Source organism: Cavia porcellus, unplaced genomic scaffold (genome assembly GCF_034190915.1).
Source record: "Cavia porcellus strain 051 isolate PalLab524CR breed Dunkin Hartley unplaced genomic scaffold, mCavPor4.1 scaffold_6, whole genome shotgun sequence".
Classification (NCBI taxonomy): domain Eukaryota; kingdom Metazoa; phylum Chordata; class Mammalia; order Rodentia; family Caviidae; genus Cavia; species Cavia porcellus.
In genome coordinates this window covers 92730339-92748919 of record NW_026947489.1, presented here as the reverse complement: position 1 = coordinate 92748919, position 18581 = coordinate 92730339, and the positions used below count along the sequence as shown (strand labels likewise).

The 18581-nt window shown below is 50.4% G+C and overlaps 1 protein-coding gene across 3 annotated transcripts; it reads right to left on the bottom strand.

Moving 5' to 3' along the window:
• Window positions 1-1574: 1574 nt before the first annotated feature.
• On the bottom strand, window positions 1575-14622 carry Msl1 (MSL complex subunit 1). Of its 3 annotated transcripts, none has more exons than XM_005002419.4 (9): window positions 13794-14622; window positions 11209-11432; window positions 9811-10193; window positions 7896-7943; window positions 7369-7433; window positions 5455-5522; window positions 4946-5070; window positions 4709-4781; window positions 1575-4034 (listed from the first exon to the last, which is right to left on the bottom strand). In XM_005002419.4, exons 1-9 carry the CDS (start codon window positions 14517-14519, stop codon window positions 3944-3946), a joined length of 1803 nt encoding a protein of 600 aa, XP_005002476.2. In that variant the 5' UTR covers window positions 14520-14622; the 3' UTR covers window positions 1575-3943. The 3 variants fall into 3 exon arrangements, with proteins under 3 accessions (XP_005002476.2, XP_063107570.1, XP_063107569.1); XM_063251500.1 differs by lacking the exon at window positions 13794-14622 and adding an exon at window positions 12361-12561; XM_063251499.1 differs by lacking the exon at window positions 7896-7943.
• Window positions 14623-18581: the final 3959 nt, after the last annotated feature.

Here is an 18581-nt window from a genome sequence, read left to right as displayed (position 1 = left end):
CGGCTGTTTCCATTTCTTGTTTCCACTGATGTTTGAGACAAAGCATTTTATGCATTTTTTGCTTAATAAAATCCTAAATCAAAGTGAACCTCTGAAGCCATAGTGCTGCGTCAGATTTGCCACACGGCCAGAGTGAGGAGAGGGCAGTTGTCTGCGGTGCAGCCAGGGGACCTGCGTTTGCAGGGTGTGCTGTTATTCCCTCTCCCTTTTCCTGCCTTCCCACCCCAGCCAGGCTGCTCTGATGCTTCGGCGCTTTACCGAGATGTTAGGGCCGCCTTAAAGACATGATGGGTAGAAACGGGTGTTCCGTTCAAAATCAAGTGAGACCTTTGTGAAGGATTACCAGGAAAAATGCTTCGATTATGGCAAGAGATTTACCAATAAAAAAGTGTTTTTTCTTTGGACCACAACAAGCACATACAATAATGCCTGAGCCAAGGTACTCGTTCACCTACTGAGAGCACAATAATGCCAAATAAGTCACTAGGATACCACCCAGGATGGCATGCTAATGTCCTTATAAATGATACGACTAAGGATCCTGATGTTTATCACATTTATGGACACTTTAGAAGGAATTACGAATGCCTTCAGAGGCTGAATGGGGATTCAAACAATCTTAACTGGTTAGACAAGTGGCTGAATGCAAGGACTTGTAAGTCCAGCTCTAAAACCCGAGTTCAAAATGGTGCCTGTGGGGCTGGGGATTTAGCTCAGCGGCATAAGAGCCTGCCTTGCAAGCAGGCAGTCGTGAGTTCGATCCCTGGTACCGGTAAAAAGGAAAAAAGACCAAAAAAAAAAAAAGTGCCTGTAAGCTTTAATAAGGGCTAAAAACCACTTCAAAACTCTATCGATCGATGCCAAGCATGATGTCTACACACAAAGGAAGGAACAACCAAGTGCTGTCCTTCGGTGCTGTGTTGGAGTCCAGCTTCTGACTGGACACGGATACACTGTTCTGTCAGCCAAAGGGAACTGAAATTTCAGAATCCTTTCTTTTGAGGAACAATTACAAGACCTGGAAATGAAGAGAAGCCTTGGATATTGTCTCAGCCACCTTAACTGTCAGAACTCTGAGCAAAAGAAGGGACTGATCTTTTGTTCATTACCCTGGAAGGGGAGAGCAGGAACAAATGGGTTCAAATGACAGGAAATTTGATTTGGTAAAGGATGAAGAATTTTCAAACATTTATCAATAGGAAAAAAAAATAATAGGGAGGACATCGAGTTGAGGCAGAAGCTGGACTTAATGTCTGGACACATTGGGCAGGAGAAATCACAGATCAGGGTCAGACCAGATAACCGGAAAGGTCTTTTCAACTATGAGGTTTTATCTACTTATGACACCACATATCAGACCTCCTCCAATCCCAGGCTGAACGCTGCCAATATGTGAGGAAGCAATCTGGACGGAGGGATGCGACACAGCACTCAGACACAAACATGCACCTTGTACAAAGGAGAAATGACTGTTCTGCTACTGAAGTCAGTTTCTTCCAATCTTTCAAGCATTTAGACAGCATTATTTAATGTTTCCCCAACAGATTAATAAATTGAAGCAGCAGTTCAAAAAGTTAACAGCCACAATAGTTTATTTACAATTGAACTCTTTATAAGATATTTACAAGACAACCAATTTTACACATCAGAAATGGTATCAAAAGTATGAATTACAACACAGACAACAATATGAAATGAGCATAAAACAAAGCTGAAGTGGAGACAAGCAATTTCTCTTTAATTTATTAACGCTAGCTTAAACTTTGTTAAAGAAAGAAACAAAGAACTATGTTTTAGGAGAACTGCAGGGCCTTCGGTGGAAGATTGAACTTCACGTTTTATCCCATGTAAGGAAAAATTAGACTGATTTTCCCCCCATGCTCTAACACACTGTGATTTCAACTCTTGGAACTTCGCTCCAACCTCCTTCTCAGTAAACCTCAACACACCCAAATCAAAGGAGAACAGATCTTGAAGAGGGACAATAACAGAAGACGTCCTCAAGGGAAGGAGAAGAGAGGAAAAGAATCCACTTAAGTCTGGCCAGATAGCACCTGATGGATTCTCGCAGTCTAAATAAGAGTTCAGTGTCTGAGGAGGCCCCTGTGTAGGGCAAAAATGTGAAGCTTAAATTTGCTAACTCTTACCCAAAATTAGGACCGTGATAAAGGCTGAAACCAAGAAGAAACTGAGCAGGATCATAAAGACACTGATTGGGGTGTTTTCTATTCAGGGCACATTATAAAGGAACATAAGGTAGGCAGGTCAGTGGTAGGAACACAGAACAGCTTGCCACGTTAAAATCATGGAGAACAAAGAAAACCTGGCCCAGTTTCTCTAGAAATCTTGTCCTTAAGGTATGAGATGAGAGCCCCTAGTGGAATAAAGTCCTATTTCACCCTACACCCTTGCTGCAGTGAAGTTTACAGCAGGTCCCTTTACAGACAGTCCCCTCTCCTAAGCAGATGGAATTACAAATGAAAACCTACAGCCACACTCACGCACACTTGTACACGCACGCATGCGCGCAGGCACACATGCACACAAAGGAGAAATAAGAGCAGCAAGATCATCCGAGAACACCACACATACCGCTGCAGCAGTTCCTCTCCAAGTGAACCTGGGGGCACAGATGAGCCTCAGCAGTGGAGGCCCCTGAGGGTTCTCTCTCCCCACCAGGGTAAACCACCCTCTCACGCTCCACCGAGGGGCCGGCCCCGCACCCCACATACCTTGGCTTCTCCTCTAAAAGTGCTAAGAATCTGGGGACATCTTCTCTTCAAGGATAAAAGCCCCTACCTCCTAGGAGATTAGACCCCTACTTGTTTTCACACAATAGTCCTGAAAACTAACGAAAGGCAATTCCTATGTAGTTAAGACCCGAGGTCTTGGCTCTATTTTCCTTCCAGATAGTTAACCGGGTGGCCCGGGAGTGCTGTCCTGAACTTTTTTCTTCCTTTTTTTAAACAAAATGGGCGAGGGAGGGGGACCAAGACGACGCACGTACAATCTAGTTTACCAAGCGCGTGGGGAAGCTCGTCAGGTCCAGCCGTGTGTTCCAAGGTGCAGATGTTTGCCAGGCAAAGGGGTCCGCGTTTCTTCAACCTCCACCCCCCAACTGCCCTACCCTGCCACCAAGGGCTCAGCTACCAGCTGAACCCCAACCAAGGGACACTCGGGAAGGGACGTGACAAGGACAGTCACGTGGGTCCGGCAGGGGGTCCCCAAATGACTGCTTCTGTTTAAGGCTGCAGACAGTCCGAAACTAATACCCCATTTTCCTTTCCAGAGATTTGATTTTCAGAGCAGCCCCCTGAAGAGCATCAGTTACTCATTAACTAAGAAAATAACCAACACCTTTCCCACCTGGCCCTTCCCCACCTGGCTGTGTTGGGCAGCTATCTTTTCACCATTTGCGCATCTCTTATCCTGCTCTGAGAAGAGGACTTGTTCACCACTTGCTAGTTATTCTTCACCAGTCCTAATGCTCATGGCGAGACTTTTTTGCTTTATTCTAGGATAAAAACCACTATGCCCCAATTATCTGGAGGGTACACCAGGGCGAGAAGAGGGCCAGGTGACCATAGCTCCGAGTGCTGGTTTGCTTGTCCTCCTGTGTCTCGGGCAGAGCAAGCACCCCTGCACCCTTTGGTTCAGGACAATGTATAGAAGCACACACTGAAACTTCCAAATCTGCCAGCCTACAAATTTAGCTTGAGAGCTCACATCCCCGAAAGGGAAAAGACATCCCAACCCCCTCCGTAATTCACAGTTAGCCCAATGAAAGAGTTTTTGTGAGAACGAAACGAATCGAGGCGCATGGGAGGGCACTGTCAGTGAACGGTGACATACGTGAACACACAGGTCACACATACGGGTCTCTGCCACTCTCAGGGAATGGCGCACTACAACTATCTGAAGACAGAGGGTTCCTGCGGCACAGCTACTTCCTACACGTCCGGTGAGGGGTTTGCTTCTTCTGGATCTCCAGCCTGCATCGGCTACGCTCATCCAACCAGGGCAGCTCAAAATTCCTGGTGAAAACAGGAGAAAATCAACACATGTGGCTAGAAGAGATTCGCAGCATACACAACACTAACCCTGAAGAAAACCACCCTTCCCCGTTCTGGCCCTGACTCCTCAACTCTGGAGTGTCCTTTTGGCCTCAAAGCCACAGCAATAGTCAGTGTACCACTGAGGTAATGGAGTAATCTATCTCAACTCAAAACACATCTTCATCCATGGCTTAGGCATCTTATCACCGTAGAAACCGTTGTGCATGTACCTTCACTTTTATCAAAGAATCATTGCAAGCTGGGCATGGTGCCACGTGCTTGTAATCCCAGATACTTGGGAGGCTGAGGCAGGAGAATTCCAAATTCAAAGTCAGCCTAGGCAACTCAGCAAGACTCTGTCTCAAAATACAAAACAAAAATGATTGGGAGCATGTGTCTGTGATCCTAGGACTCAGGAAGCTGAGGCAGCTGTGAGTTCAAGGCCAACCTGAATTATGTAGTGAGACTCTGTCTCAAAAAAATAATAAAAGGAGTGGGAGACATAGCTCAGTGGTAGAGTGCTGCTAGGTTCAGTCCCAGTACCAAACAAACAAACAATCATGATTACCCTGGAACCCCACCTGGTTCTATTCTAAGTAAAATGCAGGTCATCTGAGAGGAGAGGGGAGGAAACTTCCTACTTTCACACTTACTGTGGAGTTAATTTTGGTAATGGTCGTCCAAATGCTACAACAGGCAAGAAGGGGGTAATCATCAAACTTTCAACTATGAAAAAAGTAAAATGAGACTGTGTTAGTGCCACATACAAGGTATGTCTAACAACTGTCGCAGCTCCAAAGTGCAATCTGCTTATGCACGGCAAGCAGTACCCAGGAGCCTACCCCCTTTTCTTCTTTGAAAAACCTGCTTTTTCAGACAGCAAAACTTACCATCATCTGGCTCAGGGAAAAATGAGGTAACCTCAGGCTCCGATTCCTGAATTCCTTTCTTTTTATACATTCTGAGCTGCAGTCGCTGTAAAATTCTTTGTTCCCTGATCCTCTGAATATCCCACCTGCAAAAAACCAGACAAACAAAACAAGTAAGCCTAATGCTACTTCATACTCAAAATCTGCTCTACAAAAGCCCCACAAACCCAGCATCTAGGAGGAGGCCTGTAGACAGCTCTTGGTAGGGTCAAGAGAGTGGACTTCATGGTGAGCAGAGCTCATTAGTTCTAGCAGTGCAGGTGACAAGCTGGTGGCCCAGAGAGCAAGTGAGAAAGGGTACACAGAGGGGAAAACAGCCCAACATGTTTACCTACAATGACTGCCACTTCCAAGGAGTCAGCTGCGACACCAGTAACAGAAGACTTTAAGAGGCCCGGGGACCCCCCACAGCCTGAGAGGGATGCAGGGAATCCAGGGCTCAGGTCCAGCAAGGACTGCTCTGGCCTTACCTCTTCCTTCTCTTCTCATCCAGCTCTAGTTTTGCATGCCGCTTAGAAAACACACTGTCATCCAGGTTCTGTGGAGGAACAGGAAGAGAAGCTGCTCATCACCTCATTTCAGATACATGCTAACTTCCACCGCTCACTTTCAAGTTTTAACTGAGTCTGCAAGCTCTGCGGGAACCCCATGAACCTCCTCGGAATGCAATCAAGGCAACACAGGCGCCTCTCACACCACAGCAGCCTTTAAGCATCTCCAATTTCAAAACCATTCCCAAAATTGTCCAAGCTGAAAGTCACATCAAACTGAAACACCCAAGATTGCCAGAAGCCTTTTCTACCTCCACACTTTATAAACACCTAAGTTCAAAACATCAAATTTTAAAGCCAGGTGTGGTGGCTCATTACTCAGGAAGTCGTGAGGCAGAGACAAATTCAAGAACAGTCTGGGCAACTTAGACCCTGTCTCAAAATAAAAAGTAATGCTCCTCGTGGTGGTTCATGCCTGTAATCCCAGCACTTGAGAGGCTGAGGCAGAAGGATTGCTGTGGGTTCATGGTGAGTTTCAGGCCAGCCTAAAGACACACCAAAATCCTGTCTCGAAAAATAAAAATAAATAAAATCAAAGGAAATATGGGCCAGAGGTGTAGCTCAGAGGTAGAGCACCCCTGGGTTTGTTCCCTAGTTCTGGAAAGGACAAAAAAAATGTTAAAACTTTAAAGTCAAATGAGCATAGCACGCAAAATTTTTGTCAAAGAGTAGTACAGCCTACATTTTCTACTTAGCGTGAAGTCTTTGTTTTGAACTCTATTTACTTGTCAGTGCCAGTAACTGAACTCACAACTTTACACTTGCTGGGCAAGCGGCATGCCTCTGAGGTGAATCCCCAGCCCCAGCTACTTGTTTTTGATAATTAATTACTCTGGATCTCAACTTGCTTATGTAAAATATATGATCAAAAATATGGTGAATATTGAGCCAAGTGCCGTTCAATAACAAAAGGCAGGCTTATAAAAGCACCCAATTTAAACCAGGTATGGTGGCACACCCCTGTAACCCAACAGCAACAAAATTCCGACTTGGTTACCAGATCTGGCAGTAGATGACTTCTGGCTCTTCCCCAAATTCAAAATGACCATAAAAGGTAAATATTTTAAGTCTACGTGAGACATTGAGGTGGTCACAACAGCCCAACTGAAGACACTCATGAAAGAGGACTTTCAGGGCTGGGGATTTAGCTCAGCGGCATAAGCGCCTGCCTTGTAAGCAGGCAGTCGTGAGTTCAATCCCTGGTACCAATAAAAACGAAAAAGACAAAAAAAAAAAAAGAAAGAAAGAAGGAAAGAGGACTTTCAGGACTATTGCAGAAAGTGGAAAGAATGATGGGACAAGTGTGTTTCAGGAGAGGAGAAATATTTTAAGGGAGATTAGTGGACATGTGCCTTTTACTGTAATAAATGTGGGTGTTTGTTTTTGAGATAGAGTCTCACTATGAAGTTCAGGCTGGCCTTGAACTCAGTTTGTAGTCCAGACTGGCCCCAAACTTGTAGTATTCCTCTTGCTCAGCCTCCTGAGTGCTGAGATCATAAATGTGTGTTACCACACTTGGCTTCCCCATTACTTTTTAATCATATTTCAGATTAAATGAAGAAACTGGACTAGATAATCCCTCAAATTCCTTCCTGGGCTTATAAAGTACTATTTAATCCATCCACACATAGCACTTTGACACAATCAAGATACACCCCATCTTTTTTGAGACAGTTTTTCTATATTGCTCAAGTTGGTCTCGAACGCCTAGACTCAGGCAATCCTGCTGCCAAGTAGCCTGGATTGTAAGGGTGTACCCCACACCTGGCCTGGACATCCCCATATTCTCTCCAACTTCTCACTCCCTTCCATTGACAGCTCTGGGATTCTTACCTCCAAAAGATCTGAAGGATTTGGGTCCCTTAGAGGTTCTACTGAGTGGTCCCTCCAAGAAGGAACTAAAAGAAAAAAAGAAAGAAAAAGAAAGAGAGGAGGGGTGGAACCACCCTTAAATTCAAAAATCACACAACCCTCCAGCTCTCCCTAGGACAAGAGGTCGCTCCCCAGGACGACAAAGTTACCAAGTGATTGATAGGAATCCACGCTAAGGCCTCGCCTGAAGCCGAGTTCAATGTCCTTGCTATGGTACCAAGAACCTAAACCGCATTGCAGTCTGCCCAACTCGGGGCCACACAACACCCTAAGCCAATACCTGCCCATTCCTATCACCGACGCTACTGCAGTTCCTGAAAAACAACTGAGATGGTCGTCATTGTGGTCTAGGGGGAGCAGAATTGATCCGAGGCCACGGGCTGTCACTCTCCCGCATCCAACAGGTGGGGGGCCGAGGCTCCCCACCGTCCACCGTCCCCCCAAAACTCCCACCCGGGCCCAGCCAGCACGAATCCTATTCTACTCACCAGCCAAGACTGAAGTTTCTCCTGCAACACTTGATGGCATCAGACATCCTAAATAATGCAGGAGAGAAGAATCATCTCAGTGTAAAAAGAAAAAAAGCCCATACCCAAAGTGGAGAAAAGGGTCGTCACTGAAGTTCTCAGTAGGAAGCCATTTTGGTTTTTTGAGTTGTTCTTTTTGAGAATTTCTCTCTGGGGGAGGGGAAAAGGGAACGACAGACAAAAGAAAAGAAAAATAAGCCCACCACTTTTTTTTTACACTGAGACGACTTCTTTTCTTCATTATTTAGGGTGGTTTCCCTGCAACAGTTGATGGCCAAGGGTATCAAACCTTAAAACTCAGAACATGGCAGGTGAGTAAAAGTTGACCCTATTTTTCAAATAAAAGATCAGTGTTCTCAGCACTTACACACGTGGTCTTCTTCAACGGCCCCTCCTCCCTCCACACAAACTACGCCTCGCTGGTCAGGCCTGAACAACACGCACAAACACTGGGGCTTCCCTAGAAAAAGCCACTGCCTGCCTCTGGAGAGGGGCCTTCAAGAGCAAGGTGCCACAGGACAGGAGTAGCTCAGACCCTCACGTGGCATCGGGACGCCTCAAGTCTCTTGCCCTTCACCTCAGAAGGGTCTGGCAATTTGCCTGACCAGGGTTTCCACAAAGAGCCAGTCACATATAAGGGCTGGGGACCGAGCCATTCCCCGTCCCGGATGAGAGGCACTTCATGGGTCGCTCTCAGGCTGTTACCCAGCATGGCCATGGCTGCAGGGGGGTTTTAGCCCTTCAGAACGAACCTGTTCAACTGACTGAACCAACGGGAAAGAAAAATCGGCACCTAGCTCAGGACCCTGCACTAGTCCTGGACTCAGGAGAGGCCTAGTGGCTGTTGACAACTCATCTGTCTTCCCCGCTCAGCGTTGTCACCAGCACAACCAAACAAAGCCTGGAGGTTTGCCTCACTGGAATGGATTACCATCCTGTCCCTGCTGGGCCAAAGCAAGCTGGCCTGAGGCTCTATCCAAGAAGGCTTCCCGCCACCACCCCCAGCACCCAGAGTGACTATCACACACTAACAGGATGCCACTGCAGGCACAGTCCAGTTACTGGCTGATGGAGTAGGGAAAGGAGTACCTCGGTGTGGGAGCCATACAGAAAAACAAACGAACAAACAAAAAAAGGAATGAAGACCAATGTCCCATACCCCGCGCCCTCCCCAAGCAGCTCAGATATCCCAAGATAGTCCTTCTTGTTTGAAAAATAGTTTGTAGACCATTTTATTTAAATATATGAACAACAAATGGGCTACTGCAAAATCCAAGTCAACTCTTCACATTTTAGAGCCTTTGTGAAGCAGAGGCGGAGAGTAAGACTGTTGGCCTTTGGCAGATTCCCCTGCCCCCAGACCGGGACACAGAGATACAGATGAGTGCTTATATAGTGGAAGAGCAGAGGCCCAGGTGAAACACCCCACCCCGAGCTGGATGCCCACCCCAATATGACCAGTGGCCCCTGAGAGCCCCAAAGACCACCCTCCCCGGTCTCACGCAGTATCAATCGCAGGAACAGTCGTGCATGGCACAGGGGAAGTTCTATGCGTCTCCCAGCACAGAACCCCTTCTTTCAGAGGGCATGCAAGTTGCCGGAGAACACACCCCCAAGTCTGGTGCTCTGGTGACGAGCAACTTACTGGCAAACACATCTCCCAGGTTGTAAGCAGGCAAATGCACTGAGCACACTTGGCTGGGATTCCATCTATTTGCAATGCCTGCAGTGTCTGTCTCTGGCTGTTAACTTACTCGTTCTTGACAGAACTCTGCTTTATCGATTGCACTTTTTAAAAAATGCCAACGGCATCTGCACACTCGTTAGCTTGACCTCCACCACTAGGGTATAAGAGCAAGTGTTCGCTAGGCCTTACTTGCTACAGTCTCCTCCTTCTTTGGAGAGGGTTCCCGTAATGGTAACGGCGACGGGGGAGGCTGGTGCCAACGACACAAATACATTTCTGTGGTGGAAAGGTACGGCAGGTCTTCGGTCTCGCTGGAGAAGGCTTTCTCCTTGGGATTGGCGCTGGATCCCTTCTGGGGAGTGGAGAGTCTCGGTGGGGTGTCCACGGAAGACCGGGGCTTTTCTGGGGTTTCTTGGCTCCTCAATTCACGTCTACAAACAGTTTCAGATAAGGAACCACAGGGTTCCTCTTTAACGGGAGAGTGCTTAGGAGTTTTTGTTTTGACTTTTGAAAATTCAGGAGCCAGCTTTTTAACAGGAGTCTTTCTTTCTGTACTTCCAAATGGGGTTTTCCTATCAGACGGGAAGAAAATGTTATAAAATTGACTCATGAGTAAAATCCGACCTGAATACACTCTGGGGCCAGATTCCTAGTTGGAACCAGTATTCAAGGGACCTATTCAAGGGACCTATTACGTGATGCTCACTTGGAAGCCACAAGCAGGACCAGCCCGCACTTACAGCACACAGGACAGGCCCTTAGTAAACTGTGGCCAAGGGATTGAAACCACAGCCCTGGCACTGAGCTACGTATCCAGCCCTTTCGAGAATGCTTTTTGAGACAGTTTGGGTTGAACTTGTGATCCTCCTGCCTCAGCCCTCCAGAGTGGACAAGCATGTGCCACCTCACCCAGGAGTAAACAACTATTAAGTGCTTAATTCTCTGTAATAATATCCTGTTACCAACTGGATTAAGACTGCTTCTAATTCAAAGTCATCTATGAACTTTGAGGTACCACTACTCCGTGACACCCACTTCATCCCCGAAAACCAGAAACCAGCCCCTCTTACTCTCACCCTGTAGCATGTTAATTATAACCCCTAGTATATCCTGGCTGCCTGCTGGCTCACTCTCGTCTCCTCAAATACCAGGTACCAACTCAGAACAGCCTTTAACGCTACAGAATCGTGAGCAGCAGCTTTTACCCGGGTCCTGTACCTGCCTATTTTAGTGCACTGAACTTTGCGTCTTCAAAAATTTTACTTCTCCCTCCAGCCTCCTTTGCTCGTGGCCAAGGCAGTTACAGGCTGCCCTCCTGTCCTCCAGTGCCTAACGTGAGCTGCTCTACTGCATGAAGAAAACCATGGCTTTGCATCCCTTGCCCGCCCTTTCTAGCACACTCTGCCCTGTGCACTGACATAGACTGGAGGCTCTTGCGGATGTTTTAAGAGTTTCTCAGCACAGACAACGGCAGGGTGTGGCTACTACAAAACCAATCTGTCAATCCCAATCCCCTACCCCTGGTGCGTGGTAACAGGGGTCCTCCTCATGTCCACACAGCACAACCATGTTATGTTATTGGCACACCTTTTGTGTCCCTTTCCACTCCGCCCACACGAGAAAGGCTTGGGAGCCAGAGGCTGGGACGTCTCCGAGAGCTCTGGCTGACACTCCAGTTTAATTTTCTCAGAGAGCTCTGTTTCCTCTCTCTCTTCAGTCTCATAGCCCTGAAACAGCTTGTGCCTTTCTTTCTCGTTATCCTTCTTTACCAGCTGCATCCGTCTTTCCATACGTTCAATCCGAGCAAGGAGCTAGAAGAAAGAGTGGCAGAATGCAGACTTAACACAAAAAAAGTTAAATATGGCCATCTAGCCCTCCTCGGGACAGCACAGCCTCCAGTGTCTTTCTGCGGACACTTACAATTCTATTCTTTTTCCCCCCTCATGCCAGGAATCAAGCTCAGGGCTCTGAACTGTCTGGGCAAGTGCCACTGGTCGCTGTCTACCCCCAGACCTATCTAGCTGATTTCAATCATCTGGACAGCCTTCCTGAAGCACAACAGGGAAGACAAGGTACAGGGTTTAACTGCAGGGGCTGACCACGACAGGATGGGACAAGGCTAAGGGGATTTGCAGTTCTCTTTGGGAAAGCAGATCCTCCCCGCTGGCAAGGGCCAAAGCATGTCTTTTAATGCTATGGTCTCTTGTCCAAATTCTACCCTTGACTTCCACTCCCAAACTATATACAGTGGTGACACTCAAACAGTGCTCTGAGAGGGAATTACAAGCTCATACAGTGGCCCTAGTGAGGACAGCACTACTTCAAAGTGGTGTTTGTATGGGCCCAAGAGGACTCTGAAAGCCAGATACTCCAGAGCAAAGACTGAGTGGACCTGATGGGCCCACACTGCATTGTGTTTGCCTGAGTATTCCTTAAAACCAATGCTTTTCACTCTAATTAAAGAAGATTACATACTCAGCCAAAATGAAAGCCTCCTGCATTAGAACCTTCCATCAACTCCTGTTTTGAGAAAAGGTATCAAGCATGCTCCTCACACCCCCCAACTCTAAGGATTTTGTGTGCCAGACAGAGCTATCAAGGCTGCTTTCCTTACATCCACTGCATAGATTCCGGGAAGGCCAAACCACCACGGGAATAAAAGCAGGGCTTCGGCGATGCTTAGACCGCAATACACAACAGAGGCCCTGACTGCCAACTCCAAACCGTTTCTATCCTTACCTCACCCCACTTCCCCTGCCCGGGGAAGCCTGCGCAGGGGTTCAGTGGCACCTTCAGCATCTGCAGGGAAAGCCCCTTCTCTCCGCCTGGATCCCATCCCATCTTGTCCTATCTGTTTTGATTCGCAGCCCTGGCATTACTTAACCACGGGTTGTGGGTGACATTTCCTGGATCCGTCTCCCTGCGGGCCCTCCTCTTTGCGGGCCCTCCTCTTCCCGCCCCCTCCCCGTGCAAGGAGATGGTGTGTTGCAATTATGGTAGCATCGCACCCCTAGACTGCGGTATAGAGGCTGGGCCTTGCCACCTCCATGTTGAGTAACTTCCACAAATCAACACCATGGGGAGTTTTAACAAGAGCCGCCCCCGCCCACTCCACCTTGCAGAAAGCATTCTCCAATAAGAGGGATGCTTGATGCGACTCATTTGGAAGGCAAACAAAATGAATAGCTCTCTCTGGTCCCTGGCTCAGCCTTTGGCGCACAAAACCACACAACGCCAGAGCCAGAGAGCCCGAGAAAAAAAAAGAGAGAGATGTTGCTGCAGCCCCAACATAACAATTGTAGAAACCATGTTTATTTTTAGGCGGCTGAAAGGTGGCCAGCACCCAACACCCCACTACCCAGCTCCCCGAGCAGCATGTCTAGTGCAGGGTGCCCTGAACTTCTGCGGCAGTAGGAACGAACCAGGATAGTCACGCTCCTCGGAAGTACAAAGAAATCACACAGGACCGCCCGACCACTCTGAGGCTCTGGCACAGCAGGGGGTGTCACTGGATGCACCGAACAAGCTTAGTTTCCCCTGCTGCCTTCCAGTTTCCAACACCATTCTTACACAAGGAACCTGTCCAGTGGGTCGTGTTTAGAATCCAGATCCCTATTTCAAACTCCAGAATCAAAGCCGCTAATTCTGTAACAATATTATGAGAGGCGACACAAGACTCCACAGAAAAACGCCTCTCCCCGCAGCCCTTTCCGAAGCCTAGACCCACCCCCTCCTGGTCTCGCAGATGCTGCAGCCCGGCGGCAACAGCTACCTGCCCTGCCCCTCCCCTCCGAGTGAGCTTCCAACGCCTGAGTGCTTTATTTAACCCCTTCCACGCGCTCCGCCATCTGCAAGACACCCCTTCCTTTCTAACACCTCACAGATCAGCTCTGTCCCCAACTCTAAACGTCTTTCCCACAAGTCTGGGGCTGTCATTTTAAATTAACCCTTTGAGCGCCCGACGTGCCCCCTTCCACCCCAACCCTACTGCTGCCCTTTAACCCTTCCCTCGGATCCAGCAGGTCTGTGACCCAGCTGCCGAGGACCCAGCACCAAGGCACCGCTCCAGCGCGGGTGGCCGCCCCCAGCCCTAACCGCGGGGACCCCGGCGGCCTCTCCCGGAGCATGCGCACTGTGCCCGCGGCCCGCACGCCGCTTAACCCCTCGCGTACCGTGTCCCGCTCGGACTTGAGCTCCTCGATCTCCTTCTCCTTGGCTTGCAGCTGCTGTTGCTGCTGCTCGATGAGGTCCAATTGCAGCAGCAGGATCTGCTTGAGGCAGGCGGCCTGACTGGAGACCCCCGAGCCGCCGCCACCCCCGAGAGGGCTCTTCCGCACCCCCTTCCATCGGGCCTCGCCGGCCGCCAGGGTCCCGGCCGCGGCGCTGGGCGCGAGGGGCGGTGGCCCAGGCAGCGGCAGCAGAGGGGGCCCCGTCGGGTCCGACGCGGTGGCCGCCGGCGGGGCCGCCCCGCCCTTGTCCCCGGCCCAGGGCGCCGGCTCCTTGGCGGCGGCCACGAGCGAGCCGGTCTGCAGTGGCAGCACCGCCTGGTACTTGGGCCGAGGGCTGCAGCCCGCGCCCGCCGCGGCCGGCTCCCCGCCGATGCCGGCCTGCTTGGTGGCGGGCGGCGGACAGGGTAGCGGCGCCGATCCGCCCCAGTTCTCCTCAGGCTGCCCGGGCGCCGCACCGGCCGGGAGCACCGCGCCGCGGGCCTGGGCTGAGGCGGCGGCGGGCGGTGGCCCCGGTTCCTTGAGCTTGCGGTGCCGCGGCAGGAAGTGGGCTTCGGCCGCCCCGGGCTCGTCCTCGGGCCCGCCCAGCGCCGCCGCCCGCTCCAGGTCCAGGCGCTGCTCCGGGTTGCCGCCGCCGGGCGCCGCGGCCGCCTTGAACACGGCCGATCGCATGGTCCTAGTGGTCCGAGACCGCGGCGGGGACCGAGGCGGGGGAGGGGTGGGGAGGGGGCGAGCGCGGGCCGCGGGCGACGGCGAGGGAGGGGGAGGGGAGCGCGCCGGGCGCCCTCAGCCGCGCGGCCGCCGGGCTCCGCGCGCGCCGCCGCCGCCGCCGCCGCCGCTCCCGCCGCGGGGCCCCGGCGCCCTCCCTTCGGCGCGCGGAGACACCGGGCCGCGGCCGAGCCCGAGCCCCGCCGCCGGCCCCGGGGCGCCCCGCCGCCGCCGCCGCCCGCGCCCCGCCGCCCCCGCGCGCATCCCCGAGCCCGCCGCGGCCCGGCTGGGCCCGCCTAGCCCTCCGCCCGGCGCTCCGCCACCCCGCGCCCCGCCGCCCGCCCCGCTGGCGCCCGCCTCAGCCGCCCCGCGCCTCCATGTTCCCCGCGCGCCCGCTGAGGGGCAGAAAGAAACGTCCGTCTGTGCCAGAAGGGGGGTCTGCCGCCGCCCCGGGGGTCTCCGCCGCGCCCGCCCCTCCCCCACAGTCTCCCCCGGCGCCTCCGCGTTTCCCTTTAAAAAAACGGAGCCGCTGGTCGCCGCCGCCGCCGCCGCGGGCCTCAGGGCGCATGCGCGGGGAAGCCGGGCGGGCGCGGGAGGCGGGCGGAGGGAGGGGCCGTGCTATTGTGAGAGGGGCTGCGGTCGCGGGCGGGTGCTGGGGGCGAGGCCGCGCGACGGGGTGGCCGGTGCCTCGAGGGGCCTAGCGCGGGCTCAGTCGGGGCTGGCGACGTCCTGCAAGCGCCTTGTTCTCCGCGGGCGCCCCGGGCGCAAGGAGGGCCCCGCGCCTCCTTGGCCACAGGGATGCAAGGCCTCGTGGGCATCCTGGGCGGGGTGCGGACCGGCGCCCTGCGCTGCCCGGCCGCCCACCCGCCCCGGGAGAGAATCGGGCCTTTGTCCCCAAGGATGCAGACCAGCAACCCCGCGGCGACCTTTGGGGCAGAGGCAGGACAGTCCCTGAGGTCTGCCGCCTGGGAAGCTGAGGCCACCGCGCCCTCTGCACTTGGCTGCCAGTTGCCCTCATTCCCTCCGCAGGCCACCTGCAGGCCTGCGGGCCGCGCTGGGGAGAAGGCTGGGGCCTCTGCAGGGGCTCGACCTTCGAGGACTCTTAGAACCCTCCTTGCTAGTTATCCCGTCTCTTTTTTTTCCTTTCTTGGAGTCAAGGTCTCAATGTGTTGTCCAAGGTGGTCTCGAACTAACACAACCCCGACTGGCCCCTGAACTCTCAGCGATCCTTCTTCAGCCTCCCCATTGCTGGGTTTCACCGTGCCACCATACCTGGCCTCCCTAGACTCATTTTGCTTGCCTGTGTGTATGTGTGGGTGTAGATTTCCAATGAATTCTAGCCATCAAGTGCTCACAGAGTTCCTCGTGGAAAACCAGTTTTAAGTTTTAATTGGTTGTTTTACTTTTTTTTTTTTTAATCCGAGGTGCGCCTTAAAAAACTATAGAGAAATGGAGAAGACTTAAGATTCTCTCACCTAATTCGAAAACCTCTAATTAAAATCCTGATTTAGTAACACTACTGATTTCTCGGAGCTCTTTGAAGAGAAAGGTTTGTGTAAGTATTGTTAGAAGGGTTAAATGCAGGTGTACTTTTGAGTCACTGATTTGGAGATAATACTCATATATATCATTGTTGCCCCCTTACTATCGTGCTTTGAAATTTCGGTTTTTTTCTTTAAAGTAGAAAATAAAAGCAAGTAAATAAATTTAAACATGAAAACGATTTTTTAAAACAGCTTAAAGTAAAATAAAAATAAACTATCTGGTTTGTGAGTCCAAAGCACAAGTCCTTGAGAGTAACTCTGCGGGTGTGAGTGTAAGAGGTCAGGAGAGCCCAGCCCTGCCTCCCCCTGCAACCTCTTCTGCCAGACAGACCCCACAGGGTGGAGGGCAGAAGCCATCTTGCCCAATGTGAAGACTTTACACCTCTGTACAGAGGAGACTCCCCAGCTATATCTTTTTGAACTCATCCCCTTCCTTAGAGTCCAGTATACAACCAGCTGGACATCTCATAGACTTCTTTTCTTTTTGGGAACACAAGTTCTCACAAGGTACCCTTGAACTTCTTTGTAGCCCGGGCTGGCCTCCAATTCAGGGTAATCCTGCCTCAGCCTCCACATACCGAGATGATGCTTGAGCCACCACGCCTGGCAACACTTTGACCCTCCATCTAAAATAAAGTTAGTGATCCAAACCAGGACATCAAAAATAAAATAAAACTCCTCAATTCCATTCATCCCAATGTGTCTTCTGGTCTGGGGATCTAGCTCAGCGGCAAGCATAGAATCCTGTGGTTAGTACTGAAAAAAAAAATCCTCCTTCCTCTCTTTTTCTGTCACCCCATATCTGATAAATTAGCAAATCCTATTGCCCTTCAAAATATGGATCCCAAATACTACAATCTCTCAACAACTCCTTAATTTCCACCTTGGTTTAATCTACTTTTTTTTTTTTTTTATCAAAGTAACCACATAATTGGTCTCTTGCTTTCAACATTTGTTTTCCCCACCTCAGTCTGCTCTCAACAGCTGGATAAGGCTGCTAAACGCAGGTTTTTTTGACCCAAGCCCTCACACGCCTTCACTTGGAGCGAAGGTAAAATCATCATCATGACCTACGGCTTTCCTTTCTGTCCCCAGTATGTCTTTTTTTTTTTTTTTTTTTTTTTTGTCTTTTTCATTTTTTATCAGTACCGGGGATCGAACTTACGACCGTCTGCTTCCAAGGCAGGTGCTTATGCCGCTGAGCTAAATCCCCAACCCCCCCCCAGTATGTCTTACTCTCTGACTTAGCTGTTCCTGCTCCCCTCTTTTCTTTTCCTTTTTGTTTTTTTTGAGACAAGGGCTTGCTATGTAGTTTAGTCCGGCTTTAAACTCAAAGCAGTCCTTTTGCCTCAGTCTCCTGCCTTGGCCTCCCAAGTGCTGGGATTACAGGTTTGTACCACCATGCCTAGCAGTCATATAATATTAATACAACAAAGAAGGAAACCTAGAGGATGAAAAATGTCAAGAAACAAGAAAGAACATGGCAAGGTGTGGTGGTACACCCCTGTAATCCCAGTACGCAAAAGGCTGAGGCAGGAGGGTCACTGTGAATTCAAGGCTGGGCTACATTGTTCAATGCCAGTCTGAATGATATAGTGAGACCCTGTCTCAAAGAGACAAAAAGAGGAAGAAAAGAAGGAGAAAGAAAAGAAGACGAAAGGACCCATTACAAGGAATTGAGCTTATCATGAGGAGGTCTTGAAGGCTGAGAGGTCATACAATATTTCCCATTACTCCAGACAAAGGAAGGTACAACTTGTCAGCCTGGTGAGCCACCACGGATCTCTTTCCAGCAAAGCAGGGAATGATCGGGTTTGTGCTGAAGCCAAGGCCAGTGTTTCTGTCTCTGTGAGAAAAGCAGGAAGTCAGTGTGGAGGCTGGTGTGCAGGTGCGAGGCGAGAGAGTACCACAGTGAGGGTGTGCTGGGGGTCAGACTGCAGTGTGGTGAGAGCTGGCAGGTAAGGGCGGAGGCCTTTGAGCCAGATGTGGTGGTGCAGGCCAGCAATTCCAGAACTTGGGAGGCTGAGGCAGGAGGACCAGTATGAGTTTGAGGCTGGCCTAGACTCCAGAGTGAGTTTAAGGCCAATCTGGACAGCATAGTATGTCTGTTTCAGAAGCCCTAAATAACTAAATGAGATAGTCCATATATGGTGTGTATTATAGTTATGTGGCACCTAATAATGTTTGTTAATATATTTATTGTTGTAGGGGCTGAGGATTTAGCTCAGTGGTGTAAGCGCCTGCTTGTTAAGCATAAGGTTGTGAATTTGATCCCCAGTACCAATATATATATATATATATATATATATATATATATATATATAGTTGCTAGATAATGTACCTTATTATTATTTTGCTTCAGTACTGGGGATTGAACCCAAGATTTTCACACGGAAGCTACATCTCCAGCCCTTTTTTATTTTAGTTTTTTGGTACCAGGGATCAAAATCATAATCTCGAGCTTACCAGGTGCACACTTAAG